We start from the raw sequence: 17,097 nt of genomic DNA on the forward strand, positions 1-17,097 counted from the left end.
TGTCTCAATCTTCAAGCTCTTTAGACTGTAGGCTTGAGGCATTTTCAGCTTTTAATACCTAGAAAATAAATAGTCAAAAAGTCAAACTCATTAATCATTCATCTATTTGTAACTCTTGAGATCTGGCATCATCTTAAAAAAAACACTCCAAGATATACTTCACTTAACAATGCCCTTAAAAGTTTATCAGAAGTATATTAGATAAAATTTGATCAGTGTCAATACATTCCTAAATTAATTATTGTAGAGAGATGAATAGATCAAAAAATAAAAATTTAAATCAACTAGTTTTTTACACTGTTTTAAGGTTAAAGAATGATAGATAACTTACTTGATACAGCAAGAGAGTATCAAAGAATATAGTAAACATGGAAGCTCACTCAGACATGCTCCAACTGGCCAAAAAAGATAAATCCGAGCATTAATATAAATAATAGCTTCAAAGAATTAAAACATATTAAATATGTTTCAATCTTTGGTTTTATAATGACACTAAAAATAAAAACAAAAAGGAATTGGTTATTTTTGGAGGATGGTAGGGAACCATCCATTATTTTGAAATATGGTAAACAGATAAAGGGAAATCGTTCAGTTTTCTCTGCCTTTATCCTAGCTTTCTTGTACAGACTATACCACGGGGTTGCCAAATATTGATTAAAAAGAAGTTTATCTTTTTCTAACTATTTCAAGGAGAAATAATGATTGTAACGTAGTATCATTTTGAAGCATTTAATTAATTAATAAATCTATTCTAGGGATTGAGCATCAGTGACCACAAACAGGACAAAGTAAGAGACCACCAGACATTATGTGCCTCCCAGTCCAAGAATACAAGATCAACTTGTGACAAAGAGATTGAACATGAATTGGATCAAGCATATAGAGAAAAATACCAATGTACAAGTAACACAAAGGCAGAGAAACGTGTTAACTACACTATAGCAGGCAGTGAGCAAAACCCAGTTTTTGAGGAATCCTACAAGTACAAAGACCAAGGTTTTTTTTTTTGTTTGTTTTTTTGTTTGTTTGTTTTTAAAGGAGATTCACTGAAAAAGAAGTGAGGGGGAGGAGGACATGCACATTAAAAGAAGCTTGGAAAAATATGAAAAATAGAACAGGACATCTACACTAATGTTTTGTGGGCAGTGTGAGTAATAAATCAATAAATGATTATCATTAAATCAGGATAGTTTACATTAAGAGTGGGAGCATTGTGATAGAGATGAGTTATATGGAAGACTTATGAGATAGCTGGCAAAGTTCAATTTTTTGACCTGGTTGGTGGTTATAAGAATGTCTGACATACAGTCCTTTATGAAGCTATTCATTTGTTTAATTCTGTTTTTTGTATCTCTGCTACATTTAAAATACAATTTTAAACCTGGATGAGTGAATATATTTATGATACAATTTTCAGAGAAGATGTTCTGAAAAGTTTTATTTTATATTAAGTATTAATTTATCAAGTTGATAAATAGAAGAAATCAAAATTGATATTTTCAATATTTATTAGTAAGGCTGAGGCAACAGCCTTTATACGGCACAATTTACATAAGTTATCAAGATACATCTTGTATACAATCACAAAACCAAGACGTATTTTTACATAGAGTAAAACTCAAGACAGATTTACAAGCATTTTTTAAATACAATTCTCATGTATTTTCAGGTCAATTTCTACAATCCTTAGTCCAAGAATTTGCACTTGTTCATTAGATTTTCCAAAGGGATTTGGGTAAAACAAAAAAGAACACATTAGCAAATCACCAACATGGCATGCAACATATAGTCAGAAACAAGACATATCTTCAAGTACTTTAGTTTTTATTTCAAAATCAGTTTTATTAAGGTTTTTAGTTTTTCAGACAAGAAAATTTTTTCTTAAACCTCATATGTGTTGTTAGGTTATTAGCACACACATTAATCAGTAGTGGGAGCACCTGAGCACATCACTGAACAAATATACAGACACGATCAAACAATAATCATATTCACATGCTGAATGCCAAATGAAATTAATAATTCAACTTTGTCTACTTTACCAAATGTATACTTATGTACAAGGTGATGAATTAAGAAAATGATCTCAATCTACCTATCAGATAAAGAATTCGATTAAATGATTTTGGTTTTATGGATACCTTTAATAATAGAACATGAAACACACAGAAAACATCATTGTGTCATATTTAATGAGAATATTTGTTTCACTCATTCATTATTGTATTACACCCAAGGCAAGTGATTATTCAATAAATAGCTCATAATTATTCATTGAGTTTTCTTTCACTTTCATTTCAAGCTCAAAAAGAGGGAAGGAAGATCACTTCTGTCACACATATAGTTATAAACACATATATAGCTGTAGTTGGCTGATTTTGGAATATTTGACATTGTAGCAATGAAAATAAGTTTTTAAAAATATTGTTAGTTATGATTTAAATAATAAAGTAAAAAAATACTATAAACATCTTTATGATATTTTAAGGAAATGAAGCATTGATCAAATAATTTCTAATAAATTGGGCACAATATAATATAATTTTATTTTACTTCACATCACCACCACCACTAATATCACTACTGCTACCACCACTATCATTACAGTCGTTCCTATAATAAGAATCAATATCAGCTGGTTACCAGCTATAATATTCCCACGATATGACTATTTAAATGTGTGTGATCCACAAAATTAATTCCACTGGTATGATGAAAATATGCATTTAATTAGTGTAATTTATTAAAATATGGGCAATATTAAGGAGTAAAGACAATTGATGCCCCTTAGTCTTGGTATTGTTCTTTTAAACTGAAATATAAATAAAAAGTTCATAGTCACCAAAAATCTCCTTAATCTTAAGTAAAAACAGGGAAAACACCAACTTCTTGCTACTAGGGTTATTTGTGTCTGTGATGACTATTCTATATTCCCCGTCTTTTGTAAAAATTCACTCTGTGCTTTTGTTTCCACAGCTGAAAGTTTCTTTAGGACCAAATTTTAAATTAAAAAGCAACATTAGTCTCTGATGACTCAATGAAACTGTGGAAAAAACTGAGATGCTCTTCAAGGTAAAAATGTTATAATCGGACTAATCGCGTATTCTATAGAGATTACAAACTCTGTCAGTATTAGAATAAAAAAAAGTCAATTCCAATAAAATGAAATAAATGAAAGAATGGAAAACCATGTACTGTGATATGTACAAAAAAGTAAAAAACACCAAGAGCCCTATTTGCAATAAAAAAGAAACTGTTTTGTTTTAAGAAGGGAAGTCAACATCATTCACAAGAAATGCATTCATATAAGAATCAGTGTTGCATAGAATAATTCCAGTACAATCTAGAAGTTTGGTCAGCTGCAAACTTGGCACACTGGCAGGATCTTATGCTCTCTGAAGGGGAATGCTGGTGCACAAAAAGAAGCCCTGTTGTCAACTCTGCTGATTGACCTAGCCCCATCACTAGTTCCTTGGAACGGAGGGGCTTCTATAATGGAGAGACTCCTACTCTTTCAGGTTAAATAGCTACCAAAGAGATAATCTTTGTTTTGGTGATCCCTCCATTTATATTATTCTAAAAACAATTGCAACTGGAATGAAGAAAGCTAACTGGTCATACAAACTCTCATGCACACCTCTGGATATGAGTGGCTACAAAAGAGGATCAGAGATGAGTCAGGGTTTTCTTTTAAGGGCAAATATCAGAACCTTGTTATGTCAGAAGGAGATCTTCTTGGACCTTTTCTTCCCCAATTATGAGTGATGATTATAGGCTTCTTCAAGTGCTAGCTTCTGCTGGAAATATCCATGGCAACCATCGGCAGATCTAGTAATCTCTAAAAATAAAATCTTAGCAATATAATATCTTTCATGATTCCTCTCTCCCATGCTCATTTTAGAGCAATGTCAATGGTAAATGACATTGCATTTTCAGTGGAGGGGGATTAAAAAACAGAGGAAAGAAAAGTTATGGTTATCTTTCTCAGTTTGGGGAAGAGTGAATTTGTATTCTGAAGTCATATATATATATGAAGTTACATATCTATATGTGACATATATATGTGGCCTGGGATATATTAGAAATTCTCTTATTTTTATTGCTTTACATTCCTCTCAAATTTAAAGCATTTTTCTTTAAAATGAGAAAATTCAATATCCAACCAATATCTAGAGATGGTTTTCTCTAATCCCGTTAACACTTCGCCCTTGAATAAAGCAACAGGTTTTAAGCTCAGAATGCTCTGAGAAGCAATTTGATTTATTTCGGGTAGAATATAAGAATAGGGTGAGACCGATATTATTCATTTAATTTAGGATAACAAAATTTGCAAATCATTTTCACGTAATTCTTCACCTTTTTTCAGGTTAAAGTTTGTATTTTAAATAAAAAATAAGCTTTGTTGCTAATTTACTGTTTTTGTCCATGTCAATCCTTGTCATTGGTTTAGATGATATTTTTCACATATAAAATTTGAGAATTAAAAAGCTATGTAATAATTATTCCTTACTTCTGTGTATAAAACTATATTTGGAAATGTGCTTTCATCTTTCATAGATCATTGATTTATCATCCCAACATCTCATTTGGAAGGTTAAGAATATATAATTATTTTTATCCTACAGATGAGAAAACTGGGGTAAAGCGAGTTTAAGTGACATGTGCAAGGTGACACAGTCAGTGGCAGAACTAAGACCAGAAGCCAGGCTTTTACTCCCTGCTGAGTGTGTTTTCCACAACTTCACATTACTTTCTTGATGAATAGTGCTGATAGAGAAGAGGGTGCTTCATTTTAAGACTTGGACATTAGTTGTTTTATTCATTATTATTAAAATAGTTCAAAGTATATTTTAACCTCAGGTAAATGTTGACTTATCACATATTTTCTCAACATTGATGAACTCGATCACTGTGATATTGTCAATAAAGTAGGAAAATAGAGCACTAGAGAGAACTGGAGTTTGGTGTCAGGTTTTCATGATACAGTCAGTAAATGAATTAACTCATTAAGAAAAAAAGGATAAAATATTAGGAAATGAGGAAATGATACCCATTTAATTAATCAATGTCACAAGATTAATATGGTTGGTTTGCCAGAGAAAGAATTTTCTTTCTCTGTCAATGTATCTCAAGAGAAAAGAAATGTGCAGGATAATACATTTATTTGCAGTTTCACAAAGAATACATTATCATGCTTCCTAGAACATATCAGTTTACTTCAGGTCCTTTGGTACATAGATTGAAGATGTCTTGGGTTAATGGCAAATTATGAAGATTTTGATGGTTTCAATCAAATTCCAATATTGTATGGGGCAACATTCTTCTTCATTAGCCAGTCATAGTTTTATTTCCAAATAAATTCAATTTTATTTCTACCTAGTATTATCTTCACTCTACATTATTTCAAATTATACTGAAACAAATGTGTTTTTACCACATGGATTCAAAGTCAGTGTTGTATACCCTTGTAACATTTATACAGAGAAAACCGGAAAAATGTGGCCTAAAAGCCACAATTTCTACATCTCCTATTCCATTTTCCCTAAGAACACAGCCACCTCACTTCCGGTCCTGAACACATTTTGTAGGTGTATCTTATGTCAGAATCTGAAAGCAGCCAGTTGTCTCAATAGAAGATGATGAAGGAAGATTTTTGAAGTTTTGAAAACAGATTTGTTATATCAGTTCTTTCCTTTCAACCAAGACTTCTTTGCATAAAGAATTACCTTTGTGCTGTACTGGAAACCACATTAATCTTTGAGCCTCTGTCTTAAGCTATAGCTCAACTCTGCTCAAAGATTTCTGCCTTAAGTAATCAAAATTTCTTTCACAGTTTCTTTTCACAGCTATGGGAAATCCAAGGTCTCAGAACTCCATTCCTTTTTGTTTCCAATATGTGAACTTTTTCAACTGAATGTCTTTGTATGGTCCACAACAATAAATGTACAAGGTTTTAATCATGACTTTGCCAGTTGGTCCCACTCTTATGTTGCCTCTCAAAACTTGGCTTAGTACAATTGTATCCAACTATAGTCTTGATGTGAGGCTATTTAGAGCAGTTTCTATACCCTGAGAAGACATGTTTCTTCAATGTGTTTGAGTAGGACTGACCAAAAGTTTGTGCCAGTTGACTATTCTTTTTCTGAGATCCACTTTGTCAAGCCAGATACAGGCTTCACCAATCAAGGTCTTTTTCATAAACTTTCCTCCATTGGAGAAAAGTAAAATCTAGAAAAAATAGTCAAAATTAAATATATTTAATTTATACACATATGTGTGTATAGTTTTCAACCTTTTTAAAGGACATATAATCATCAAAGAAATAGCACAAAAGAGGGTGATGGTGAGTAGAAGTAACAGGAATACTTGTAGGAAAACTAATAGTCAAGATATTCTCAAAAGATTTGCATGTAATATAAATTAATTCACATGAACATTTGTATTATTCTGCAAAGGAAAAGACACATTCTGAAGAATGTGAGAATATTAGGTAAAATGTGTAACCTGCTAAGTCTAACTAAGTTTATGCTTAAAACTGATGGAGAGTTTCACAAAATAACTTTGCCAAATAATTTTTTACTGGTTTACAAAAAGCTAAATCAAATACAAGATTAACTGAATTCTGAATAAATAAATAGAAGTTCACAGAGCATTATTTTTATTTAGTGTTAAATTTTCTGGTGATTTTACTATACTATGTACTTCCAAACTGTTTTCTGAAGTCATATGCAAAACTTATCACACAGGATCTCAAACTAGATAATTTTGTTTTTCCTTTTAGAAATGAGTTGAAGGAAAGGTAGAGAGCATTCAGTGGAGCTAAGCATTAATCCTTGATAATTTTATTATCTTTTTCTCTTCAGAATCTCCTTCGGTTATACAATTCACCCTTATTCCTGGCTACAACTTAACTTTTTTGTTTCTGACTTCAAAATTTGTACTTCCAGATATGAATATCTCTTCTAGTGTCTGGTTTGGGGATTTCAAATGACATTGTATATTTTTACTTGAATCTCTGCCTTCTTATGAAATTCATTTCAGACAAACTCTTGATCTTTCTCTACTCCAAATGCCCTGACTACATAATCTCTGTGAAATAATACGTTTGTTGACACAGACTTCAGAGTGTCATTTTATTTTTTTATTCCTTTCCAGTCTAATATCAGTTAATCTTCTCAATACATTTTTGCTTTGGAATATCTTTTGTCTTTGTTTCTAATTCAAACCTTGAATTTCCTGTACCATGGTCTCTTCCTATATTTTTTTCTCTTTTCTCTTTCCCCCATTTCTACTTTCATTCCTTGTCTCTCGATCTACTGAAGACATACTATGTGCAAAGCATTGTGCCAGGCTGTAGGCAATGAATATTAGGCCTTGCCCTAGAGAAACTGATAGCATAGAAGCAGTGACAGGTAAGTACAGAAATTGTTGTCACAAGACAAACTGGGAGGTGATAGCCTAATAATAGAAGCAAAATGTTTTGTGAATAAGGTGTGATGAATTATACCCAGGGTCATCAGTCAGGGGATGAAAGATGTGGAGTACTGTGATAGATGAAGAGGGTTGGAAAAGGGAGCTTTGAAGGGGAAGAAAAATAGGAACAAAGGATTGGAGGCTTTACATGACTTGAAAAGAGTCTATTGTGACTGGATTATTGAGTGGAAAAGTATCAGAGGAGCTGAGACTAAGTCAATACAATTAAAACTCACTTTGGAGGAATCTGAATGATTCAAGATAATGGTGAGTAATTGAAGAGCTTTAATGTAAACTAACTAGGGTTTTAAAAGATAACTCTGGCAAGTACTGTGATGACATGAACTAAAGGGATAAGACATAAATAACAAGTTAGCCAGGTAAACAGATGAAATGGTTTGAATAACAAAGAGGCGGGCCCAAAGAGGTTTAGTGGCAGTGAACATGGGCGTAAGAGAAATCTATGTAAAATAAACTCTGCAGACAGAGTAGAGAAGCCATAGCAGCTGATGGGATGGGGTGAGTGGGATATGGAATTCTAAAAGACTTTGGGGAAATACTGCTAAAAATTAATTAACTTATCAAATTTCATATAGCGTATGATCAGTATGTAAATATTGAATAATTGAATAAAAATAAATACAATATGAATGAGGTTTTTTATTATGTAGTTAAATATTAACTACATAATACAGAGTTACCTGAAGAGAATGTCCTGCAGGACTTAGACTGAATCGAAAAGTTTCATTGAATGAAGGCTCTCGATCATGTCTGCATACTCTTGTTTTTTTCTTGATCACCTTTTTTTGGGTAGAAATATTCATCACATATATTTTCACGTATAAATCTGAAAATAAAAATTCAGCCCATTAAATTCCATCAATCATATAAATTTCTATTGAAGGAATTTTAACTGTATACTCAAAGTTCTTTCTACATTTTACACAAAGCCAACAGATTTGTATACAATTTGTTTCAGACAACATAAAATGATTACAAGATATGTCTATTTTCTTTTTCTTTCTTTCTTTTTTTTTTTTTTTGAGACAGGGTCTTACTCTGTCACCAGACTGGGATGCAGTAGCCAGATAACTCAACCTCAAACTCCTGGGCTCAGGTGATCTTTCTGCTTCAGACTTCTACACAGTGGGGACTGTAGGCAGGAGCTACCACACTAGTTGATCTATCTATTTTGTTAACAATTTAAATTTGTTTTCCTGTTGTCTAATAAATATAACACTGTAATTTGTGTGTTAAAATATCTAGCTAAAAGCTGAAAGAAAACAACTTGTTGCATATGTTAATCAGTTCTTTTTTTCTGACATGTTTGGTGTACAGTTCAAATTTTAGTTAACATTTCCTGGAACATTTAAAACACATCCCTAATAAATTCTAGTTATATTTATATTGATGAGTATAATAAGATTAGATACCTGGTAGATGATCAGGAGACTTAAATTTGTATGTAATATTTCTGCATTGGAGAATTTCAACTATTAGTTGTTCACCATCTGTCTTCATTTCCTTCTTCAATGCAATCTTGATTTCTCCCATTACCTGAGTTTTAGCTGAGAGAATTTAATAAAAATATAAAGAAGCATGTAATGCCATATATGAAATGTTTAGTTCAATAATTCATTCATTTACTGTTTATCAAGTGCTAAATATCTTATGATATCCTAAGTGCTAAATATCTTATGACCATATTTTATTCATCTGTTGTATTCATTCACAAATGAATAAAATACACAAAATTTATCACAGATTCATTTACTCACAGATGAATAAAATATAGTCCAAGCTGTTAATGCCCATAAAGAGTGAACAATCTTATGGGTAGACTAATAAATACAGAGATGCTTACACCAAAGCATGTTAAATGTAATGATAGCTTAGTAACAAGGGAGGTATGGAGAAATGCATGTAGCTAAATGTTATTCAACTATAGATTTTTAGGGCAAAAGCAGTAATAGATATGAATGTATCAATTAATATAGATATGTCTCTATCAATAGATATGACTCTATATCAATTCATGTACTAATCCACTTACTCATTCTCTAACAAATATTTTATTTCCCACTCTACTCTGTGCTAAGCCCTCTGCTAGGAAGAGTGAATATAATGATAAGCCAAAACATGCATGCTTATTGGTTTCATGTTTTTTCATCTATTGGGAAGAAAAACATTGATCACATGTATTCATCAATAAATATATAATTATAAAAAGAGAAAAAGATTTGAAATACAGAAGCATGGTTTCAATGGAGGCTAAAACAGATAGGCAGATGCCTGCCTAGGGAGGTGTTACTTAAGCTGAAAACAGAAGGATGAGAGTTAATTAGGTGAGACAGATGAGGAAGGACATTCCAGAGAGAAGGAACAGTGAGTTCTCAAAAGCAAACATGACATGAAAAATAAATGCCCTTGTGGTTGTAACATATTGTAAATTGAAGCCATGTTAACAATTTGGTTTTTCCCTTTAAAATTATAGGAATCCATTGAAGGCCTTTAAACATGGCATAGATAATTTATTCTCAAATAATTTGATCTCAGGATTCTTTACCCTCAATAAAATTGAGGGTCTTCAAAGAATCTTTGTTTATGTGGATAACTACCAGTATTAGAAATACAAAATTTCAGATTTTAAATTAAAACTCAAAAGTAGATATTTAAAAGTATTTGTTAATTAAATTCAATGACAGTAACTGCTTTAATGAAAATGTTTTAATGAACATAACTGTGCTTTCCAAAACAAAAAAAATAGATGTACTGTTTTATATATTTTTAAATTTCATTAGTGCATGGCTTAATAGAGGACAGCTGCACTCTCTTTCTTTCTCTCTCTCCTTTCTTTCTTTCTCTTCTTTCTCCTTCCTTCCTTCTGTAGAGATGGAGTCTTACTGTGTTGCCTAGGCTGTTCTCAATCTTCTGGCCTTAAGCAATCCTCCTGCCTTGTCCTTTCAAAGTGCTGAGATTACAGGCATGAGCCACACTACACCTCACCTCTCTCTTTCCTTTTAGAGAAAAGGTCTCACTCCGTCACTCAGGATGAAGTATAGTAGCCCAATCATGGCTCACTGCAGCCTCAGACTCCTTAAGTCAACCATTATATTTTGGTATGTGGCAGAAGTGCTTTAAGAATATTTCCTGTTTAATCACACAAATATTACAAAGGCATGCACTGAACTGATTCATCGAGGATACCCTTAAGTGAAACTGGCATTTTTTTTTCTTAGTAAGCACATGTTGGTAAATAAGAAAAGTGTCTACTAGCATAGTTTCTTGCCTCTGCCTTGATTGAAAATAAGTTCCTAGCACTTTTATCTACTGTTACTTCGCACTGCCAATATAAATGCCAACCCAGTGAAAAAGGTAAATAATTTCAGTGTATTTTGAAAATAAATTTAACTTTATGGACTTAGGAACAGTCTTGGGGAACCATGGAGGTCTGTGAACCATATTTTGAGAACCACTGTTATATAGTTTTTAGGAACAGTCTTGGGGAACCATGGAGGTCTGTGAACCACATTTTGAGAACCACTGTTATATAGTTTTTAGGAACAGTCTTGGGGAACCATGGAGGTCTGTGAACCACATTTTGAGAACCACTGTTATATAGTTTTTAGGAACAGTCTTGGGGAACCATGGAGGTCTGTGAACCACATTTTGAGAACCACTGTTATATAGTTTTCAGGAACAGTCTTGGGGAACCATGGAGGTCTGTGAACCACATTTTGAGAACCACTGTTATATAGTTGAGGAATTTTTGAAAGAAAATGAAATAACAAAACACTATGAGTAAAGTTGTCAAAATATTAGGCCACAGTTATTTGATCATTTTGATTTAATTTTGTCACATTTTTGGGATATAATTGATAGATGTATTCTTTTCTGGATCAAGCAACTGTTTGATTAAATTAACTTAAATTTTGTTAGTCCAGATATATCCTGACATGGAAAATTATCTATTAATATCTCTCTCCTTGCTCTCTTCCTTTGTCAAAAAACTATTACTGTGGTCCAAAAATTGGCAAAATTATCTTCTATATGTTTTATAAATTAAAACACAAATCTTTTAGATAAAGTTAAATTATAATTTGTGAGCCAATGATTAGAGGTAGTTAGTCCATAGTAGAGAGATGTTAACTTTCAAGAAACTCTAAGTCAAAGATTTTATATCCAGCTAAACTGTCTTTCAAGTATCAAGTCTATAATTTGATGCATGAAAGAACTAGAGAATACTTTACAAAAATTGACTTGCTGAGAAATATATAAGATACATTTCATCAAATCAAAGAGACAGCTAGAGAAACTTCAGCAAAAGGATTGATGCTCATTATTCAATATAACTAATTGTAGAACTAAGGTTGAGCAGTACATTGGTGGAAGAATAGCATGGAAATGTTACATTTCTGAAAAAGTATAAAGTATGAAACTAAAAATTAATGAATGAAGAAGAAAGAGAGAAAGAGAAAGCAGAATGAGATTATTGATTTTTATATAGGTAATAGATAACAAATGATACCACTTAAAACTAACAAACCAGGTAGTAAATGGTCATGTAAAAGGAACAGGAACTAGGGCATTATAAAAACTATAAATAAGAATAAAATCTTTAGAACAATTATACAAAGCTTTCTTAATTCCAAAAGAAAATTTAAAAACTCAGAGACCAAGTGGAGAAATATCATAATATGACATAATATACATAATAATTATAAAATGCAGAGTTGAGATCAAGCATATCTATTATATCAATAAACATGAGTAGATTTTAGCTAGCACATTTTAATTTTTTTTCAGATTGGCTCATAAAGCAAAGCCTAGTTCTATACTATGTACAAGAAACACAACTAAAATCTAGTTTTGTTCCAAATTGTGAAAAATACAGAGATTGGCAAGTATGTCAGGCATACAGAATCCATAAGAGTGCAGAGGTTGAGATCTCATTATCAGATAAAATAGAATTCAGGCCAAAATGTAGCAAACAAGACGAAGAAAGACACTGTATGACACTAGAAATCCATAAATCATAATGAAGACACAGCAATTATCAATATCCATGTACCACTGATGTAAAGTTGAAACTACAAAGTAAGATGTAAGGATGTAGAGGATTTAAGGAGGAGTAAAGATGATAATAATATAAGACAAGGCAAGTGAACTAAAAACTAGACAAAATGTTGAGACACTATAATTGATAAAGTATATCTCACAGATATATACGTCAAACACTATACTCTGATAATAACGAATATACCTTTTTCTCAATCATCTATGAAACATATTCAAAAATTGATCATATATTGAGTTACAAAGAAGACATTAGTGAGTTCTATAAAATGAAGCGATCATAGTGGCTTTCAACTAACCAACTTTTGGCTGAATGGAAAAATACTATGAAAAAATAAAGAAGTTCTGAAAAATAATGACAATAAAACACTATATATCAGAATGTATAAGAGTTAAAGCAATGATCAGATGAAAATCAATAGCTTTAAACTCCTATATCATTTCAAGTAATGATTAGAAAATACACATATTCTTCTATCTGCTATCATTAAAAAATACAATTGGTTTAAATTCCAACCCAAAGTCTAGAAAGGAACAACAAAGTAAAACAAAAGTACAAGGAAGGAAATAATAAAGACACCCACTAAAATTAATAGAGAACAGAAAAAAAGTAGATTAAACTAATAAATCAAATCAAAATTCTGGTACTTTGAAAAAAACCCATCAACAAAATAAAAATCTAATACTGAATTTAGTGAATGTCATGTGACCTCTTAACACTACAATTTAGAAATGACATGTGATCTCTTAACTGCAACACTACTCTCCTCTCAGTGATTTGGTATGAAACGTCTGGTGCCATGAATATACCCTAATACTAATTGGTTCTCATTTTGTTTATACATTCTTGACAGATGGGAAACTATAAATCTCACCTTATATGTTACTTTGAATTTGCAAGGGTGAATTCAGTTCTGGTTACTTAACTATTTTAAATAATCATTAAGCCAATCAAAATCTCTCTCTTTTAAAAGGACCTTTACAGGAAAATAAAGATCTCTAAAATAAAAATGAGAAAATGAGACAGATCTTAGGATCTGCCTTCTTCAATATCTAGAAGTTCGGTGGGGGCGGGGAGGAATGTAAAATATAGGAAAGTGTTAATCAATACCAACAAAGCAAGAAATAGGCTCAGTCTCTGGCCAGAAAACACAAAGAATTGATGTCTAGGAATGAAGAGGCAGTTTCTGGTAAGGTAGAAGTTAGCAGCATTCTTGAGTACAACAGGTATCACAAAATCTTGCCAGGAAAAGAGAAATGAATTGATAAAACTCTCAGAATTATTACTAAATCTCCCATCATAGGGAATTAGATGAACAATGAGAGTAGCCAGTCCTGGGAAAAAATCAAAATAAACCTTTGAGAGTGGCAGTCTTGGCTTATTACAATGAAGATTTAAGAGTCTCAGAAGAATCAGGAAAAACAGCCATGCCTCCCCATTACTGGAGCTCCAAGTAAAAGCAGGAGAAATATGTAAAGCTTAGTATATCTTTTCAGAGGAGTAGCACACACCTCAGCTTGGTGGAGTGAATGCTGATAGAAAACATTTAATCAAATATCAAAAGAGGGAGCAAAAAACCTAGTTAGGGTGGCAAACCTATCTATAAGGCACTTCTCACTCTTTCCTCTAAAGCCATAGAAAAGTAGATAGCTAGCCCTCAATCTCTCAAACCATACCTAAGAGGGAAGGAAAAGCAAGATTCTAACATGAAAGGGAGGGAGCCAAGGAAAATTCTCTCCTGATATTTGCAGTCAATAGTAGTTGTGAATAGAACTGATCACACTAATGATCATGATGAAATAGAATAGCAGGACAAATTCTATCTGGGAGAAAATCACTTTCATAGGTCCTAGTCTTCTGTTATAGGTCTAAAACCTCAACACACCACATATGTGAAATTTGTTGTTGTTTTTCACTTTCTCACCTGGGGAGAAAGGTGGAATTAAAAACTTGCTAATTAAAGTTCTCAGGTCATCACATTGCTTGCTTTTTTCTTGGAAGTTTAACTTCACAGGCTTCACAGTGTGATACTTGTGAATTTTTTTTTTTAAATAAGTTTCCCTCTGTTCAAAGATTGAACCAGCTTGCTCTTTGCTACTAAAAGAAAAAAGGATGTGCTTACTGAGGTTGTCTCAAAGGGGGTGGTTGCATTAATTGTGTGTCATTACTGTCTCTTGTATCTGACCTTTTATAGGTTCAGAATGCTTTTGTCTTCTGAAGCAGATGCATGGATGGAGACAAAAAGCTCCGTGTTTGCAGCATGGGCAGCAGCTCCAGATTTGCTTGAACCTTTGAACCAAAACAAACAAACAAACAAACAAAAAAACCTAAAAGCAAAAAACAAAAATCCATCACACACAGAGGACATGTGATGTTTTGTAATTTGGTTTCGATTATAGAGTGAAATGTCAGTAGAAAATGCTTTGATCAGCCTTCAGGTCTTCTGGTGTCCTGAAACTTATGTGTCTTTGGTTGTATTAAAAGAATAAAAATTAATCCAACTCTAGCGAAGATATCTTGTAATATGGCACAAATCTACAACTTAAGAACAAAGAGAAGGAGAAGAGGAAAGGATGGATGGAGGATGTAGAAGACATGGTTAAAAAGTTATGGTTAAAAGTGAGATGACAAAATAATATAAAATGGAGATGCTGGATCTAAAGACACTAATAATCTCATTTGAAAAGTATTAATGAAGTAGAAGCAGCATGGAACAAAGTAAGATGAGATAGAAATTAAGATTATTGACATAGAGGAAAGAAAGAAGCAATGTAGCGAAGAATATAGAGAATAAAGGTAGAGAAGAAGGATTGAGGTATAGAGCAGAAAACTATGATACAGTATAATGGTTTCTTAGAAAAAGTAAATTCATCAGAATAGAAAATAACATCTATTTAAAAATATCAAAATATTTCTCCAAAATAACAGAAGACTAAATCTGTGGACCAAAAGAACATCCTATATTCCTGGAAATATTGATGAGTTGATACATTGATATATTCCATTTAATATTATACTTCAAGAATATAGAAATCATTCTTAAAAGGATTCAGGAGAAAAAGAAATAAGCTCTCTGAAAGATATATTGATGTAAAAAATAAAGTCATTCTGAAATATACAAGACTATAGCAGAGGATATGGCAATGATTGAGTGAAAGAAAGAAGAAAGAAGGAAAGAAAGGAAAAAAGGAGGGAGGGAGGGAATGGAGGAAGAGAGAGGGAGGGAAGAAGGATGTGAAGATGAAATCTAGGCAACTAATAAAATAATGGTAAAGATAACTGATTTACTTATATTTTTAAATAGAAACTCAAATTGATAAAATTTTAAATTAAAATATAGCATTAGGCTGGGCACGTGGCTCATGCCTATAATCCCAGCACTTTGGGAGGCACAGGTGAATGGATCACTTGAGGCCAAGAGTTCGAGACCAGCCTGGCCAACATGGCAAAAACCTGTCTCTACTAAAAATACAAAAATTAGCCAGGCATGGTGATACGTGCCTGTAATCTCAGCTCCTTGGGAGGCTAAGGTACGAGAATCACTTGAACCTGGGAGGCAGAGGTTGTAGTGAGCTGGGATTGTGCCACTGCACTCCAGCCTGGGTGACAGAGTGAGATTCTGTTTCAAAAAATACAAAGTATTAACATATATATTCAACCTCAATATTAAATTTTGTCTCTTAAACTTAGTGAAAATTTTAAATAAACTAAAATGGCTAAAATATTTATTGAAATTAATGCATTTGTTCTTTCCTTAATATATTTGTCATTAAATTAAAAATATAATCTTTTTCTGATGATGAACATGAATAATTTAATTACATTTAAACAAAATTGATTCCTGCTTTCTCTTCAGCTAAAGTGCTTCTACTAATGCAATTGTCAAATTGGCTTATTTTATCTTCCACAGAATTTCTTAAAACACTTTCTGGTGCCTTATTCTCAATTAATATATACAATGGCCTTCTCACTTTTTAATTTTCTCAGATAAAAATTTATATATATTATATCTTTGAAAAATATGTGTATGTGATATCTATAAGCACACATTTGTACACATACCTCTATCTCTAGCTATCTAATTTGCATTTATAGAGAAATATATTTTAGGACAACATTATGATTAACAGAATACAACTATCATTTCATAGGAAGAAATAAGGTTGGTATAATTTCCATTTTACAGATAAGAAAAAAGTGGTTTGGCTATTTCAAGTAACTTGCCAAGTCATTAAATGGCTCAGGCTGAAATTTAATATAGATTTTCTGAGGCTCTCAGGCTCCATTATCTCATGGACACCTTATATTTTCTATGAATAAGATTGTGTTACTGACTTCATGCGCATATTTGCTTTAAAACATTTTTGTAACACAATATCAGGATAAAAGAGTTTACAGAGGCTACTTAGCTTTTTTATTTTAGCCACATACTTTAGAAAGAGGAGAAGGCATAGTAAAGCAACTCTTTAAGTTTAAACAACGTGAGATGTCTTCCAGAAGTTACTGTCTACTTATGCACATTAGGTCAATTATGAAAATTGTTTAGA

The 17,097-nt window shown here is 32.2% G+C and overlaps 1 protein-coding gene across 7 annotated transcripts in view; it reads right to left on the reverse strand.

Annotated features, from left to right (window-relative positions):
* Positions 1 to 1,490: 1,490 nt before the first annotated feature.
* Positions 1,491 to 17,097, reverse strand: part of PCLO (piccolo presynaptic cytomatrix protein) — a 421,390-nt gene continuing 405,783 nt past the window's right edge. For all 7 annotated transcript variants that reach the window (XM_064375087.1, XM_064375077.1, XM_064375065.1 and 4 more), the window contains 3 exons: positions 8,907 to 9,041; positions 8,175 to 8,320; positions 1,491 to 6,228 (listed from right to left, as the gene is read on the reverse strand). In XM_064375087.1, the coding sequence (XP_064231157.1) occupies positions 6,088 to 6,228; positions 8,175 to 8,320; positions 8,907 to 9,041 (422 nt within the window). In that variant the 3' untranslated portion in view covers positions 1,491 to 6,087. The remainder of the gene's footprint in view (positions 6,229 to 8,174; positions 8,321 to 8,906; positions 9,042 to 17,097) is intronic.

The sequence above is a fragment of the Aotus nancymaae genome, unplaced genomic scaffold (assembly GCF_030222135.1).
Source record: "Aotus nancymaae isolate 86718 unplaced genomic scaffold, 86718_ANA_hifiasm-v0.15.2.pri h1tg000002l, whole genome shotgun sequence".
Classification (NCBI taxonomy): domain Eukaryota; kingdom Metazoa; phylum Chordata; class Mammalia; order Primates; family Aotidae; genus Aotus; species Aotus nancymaae.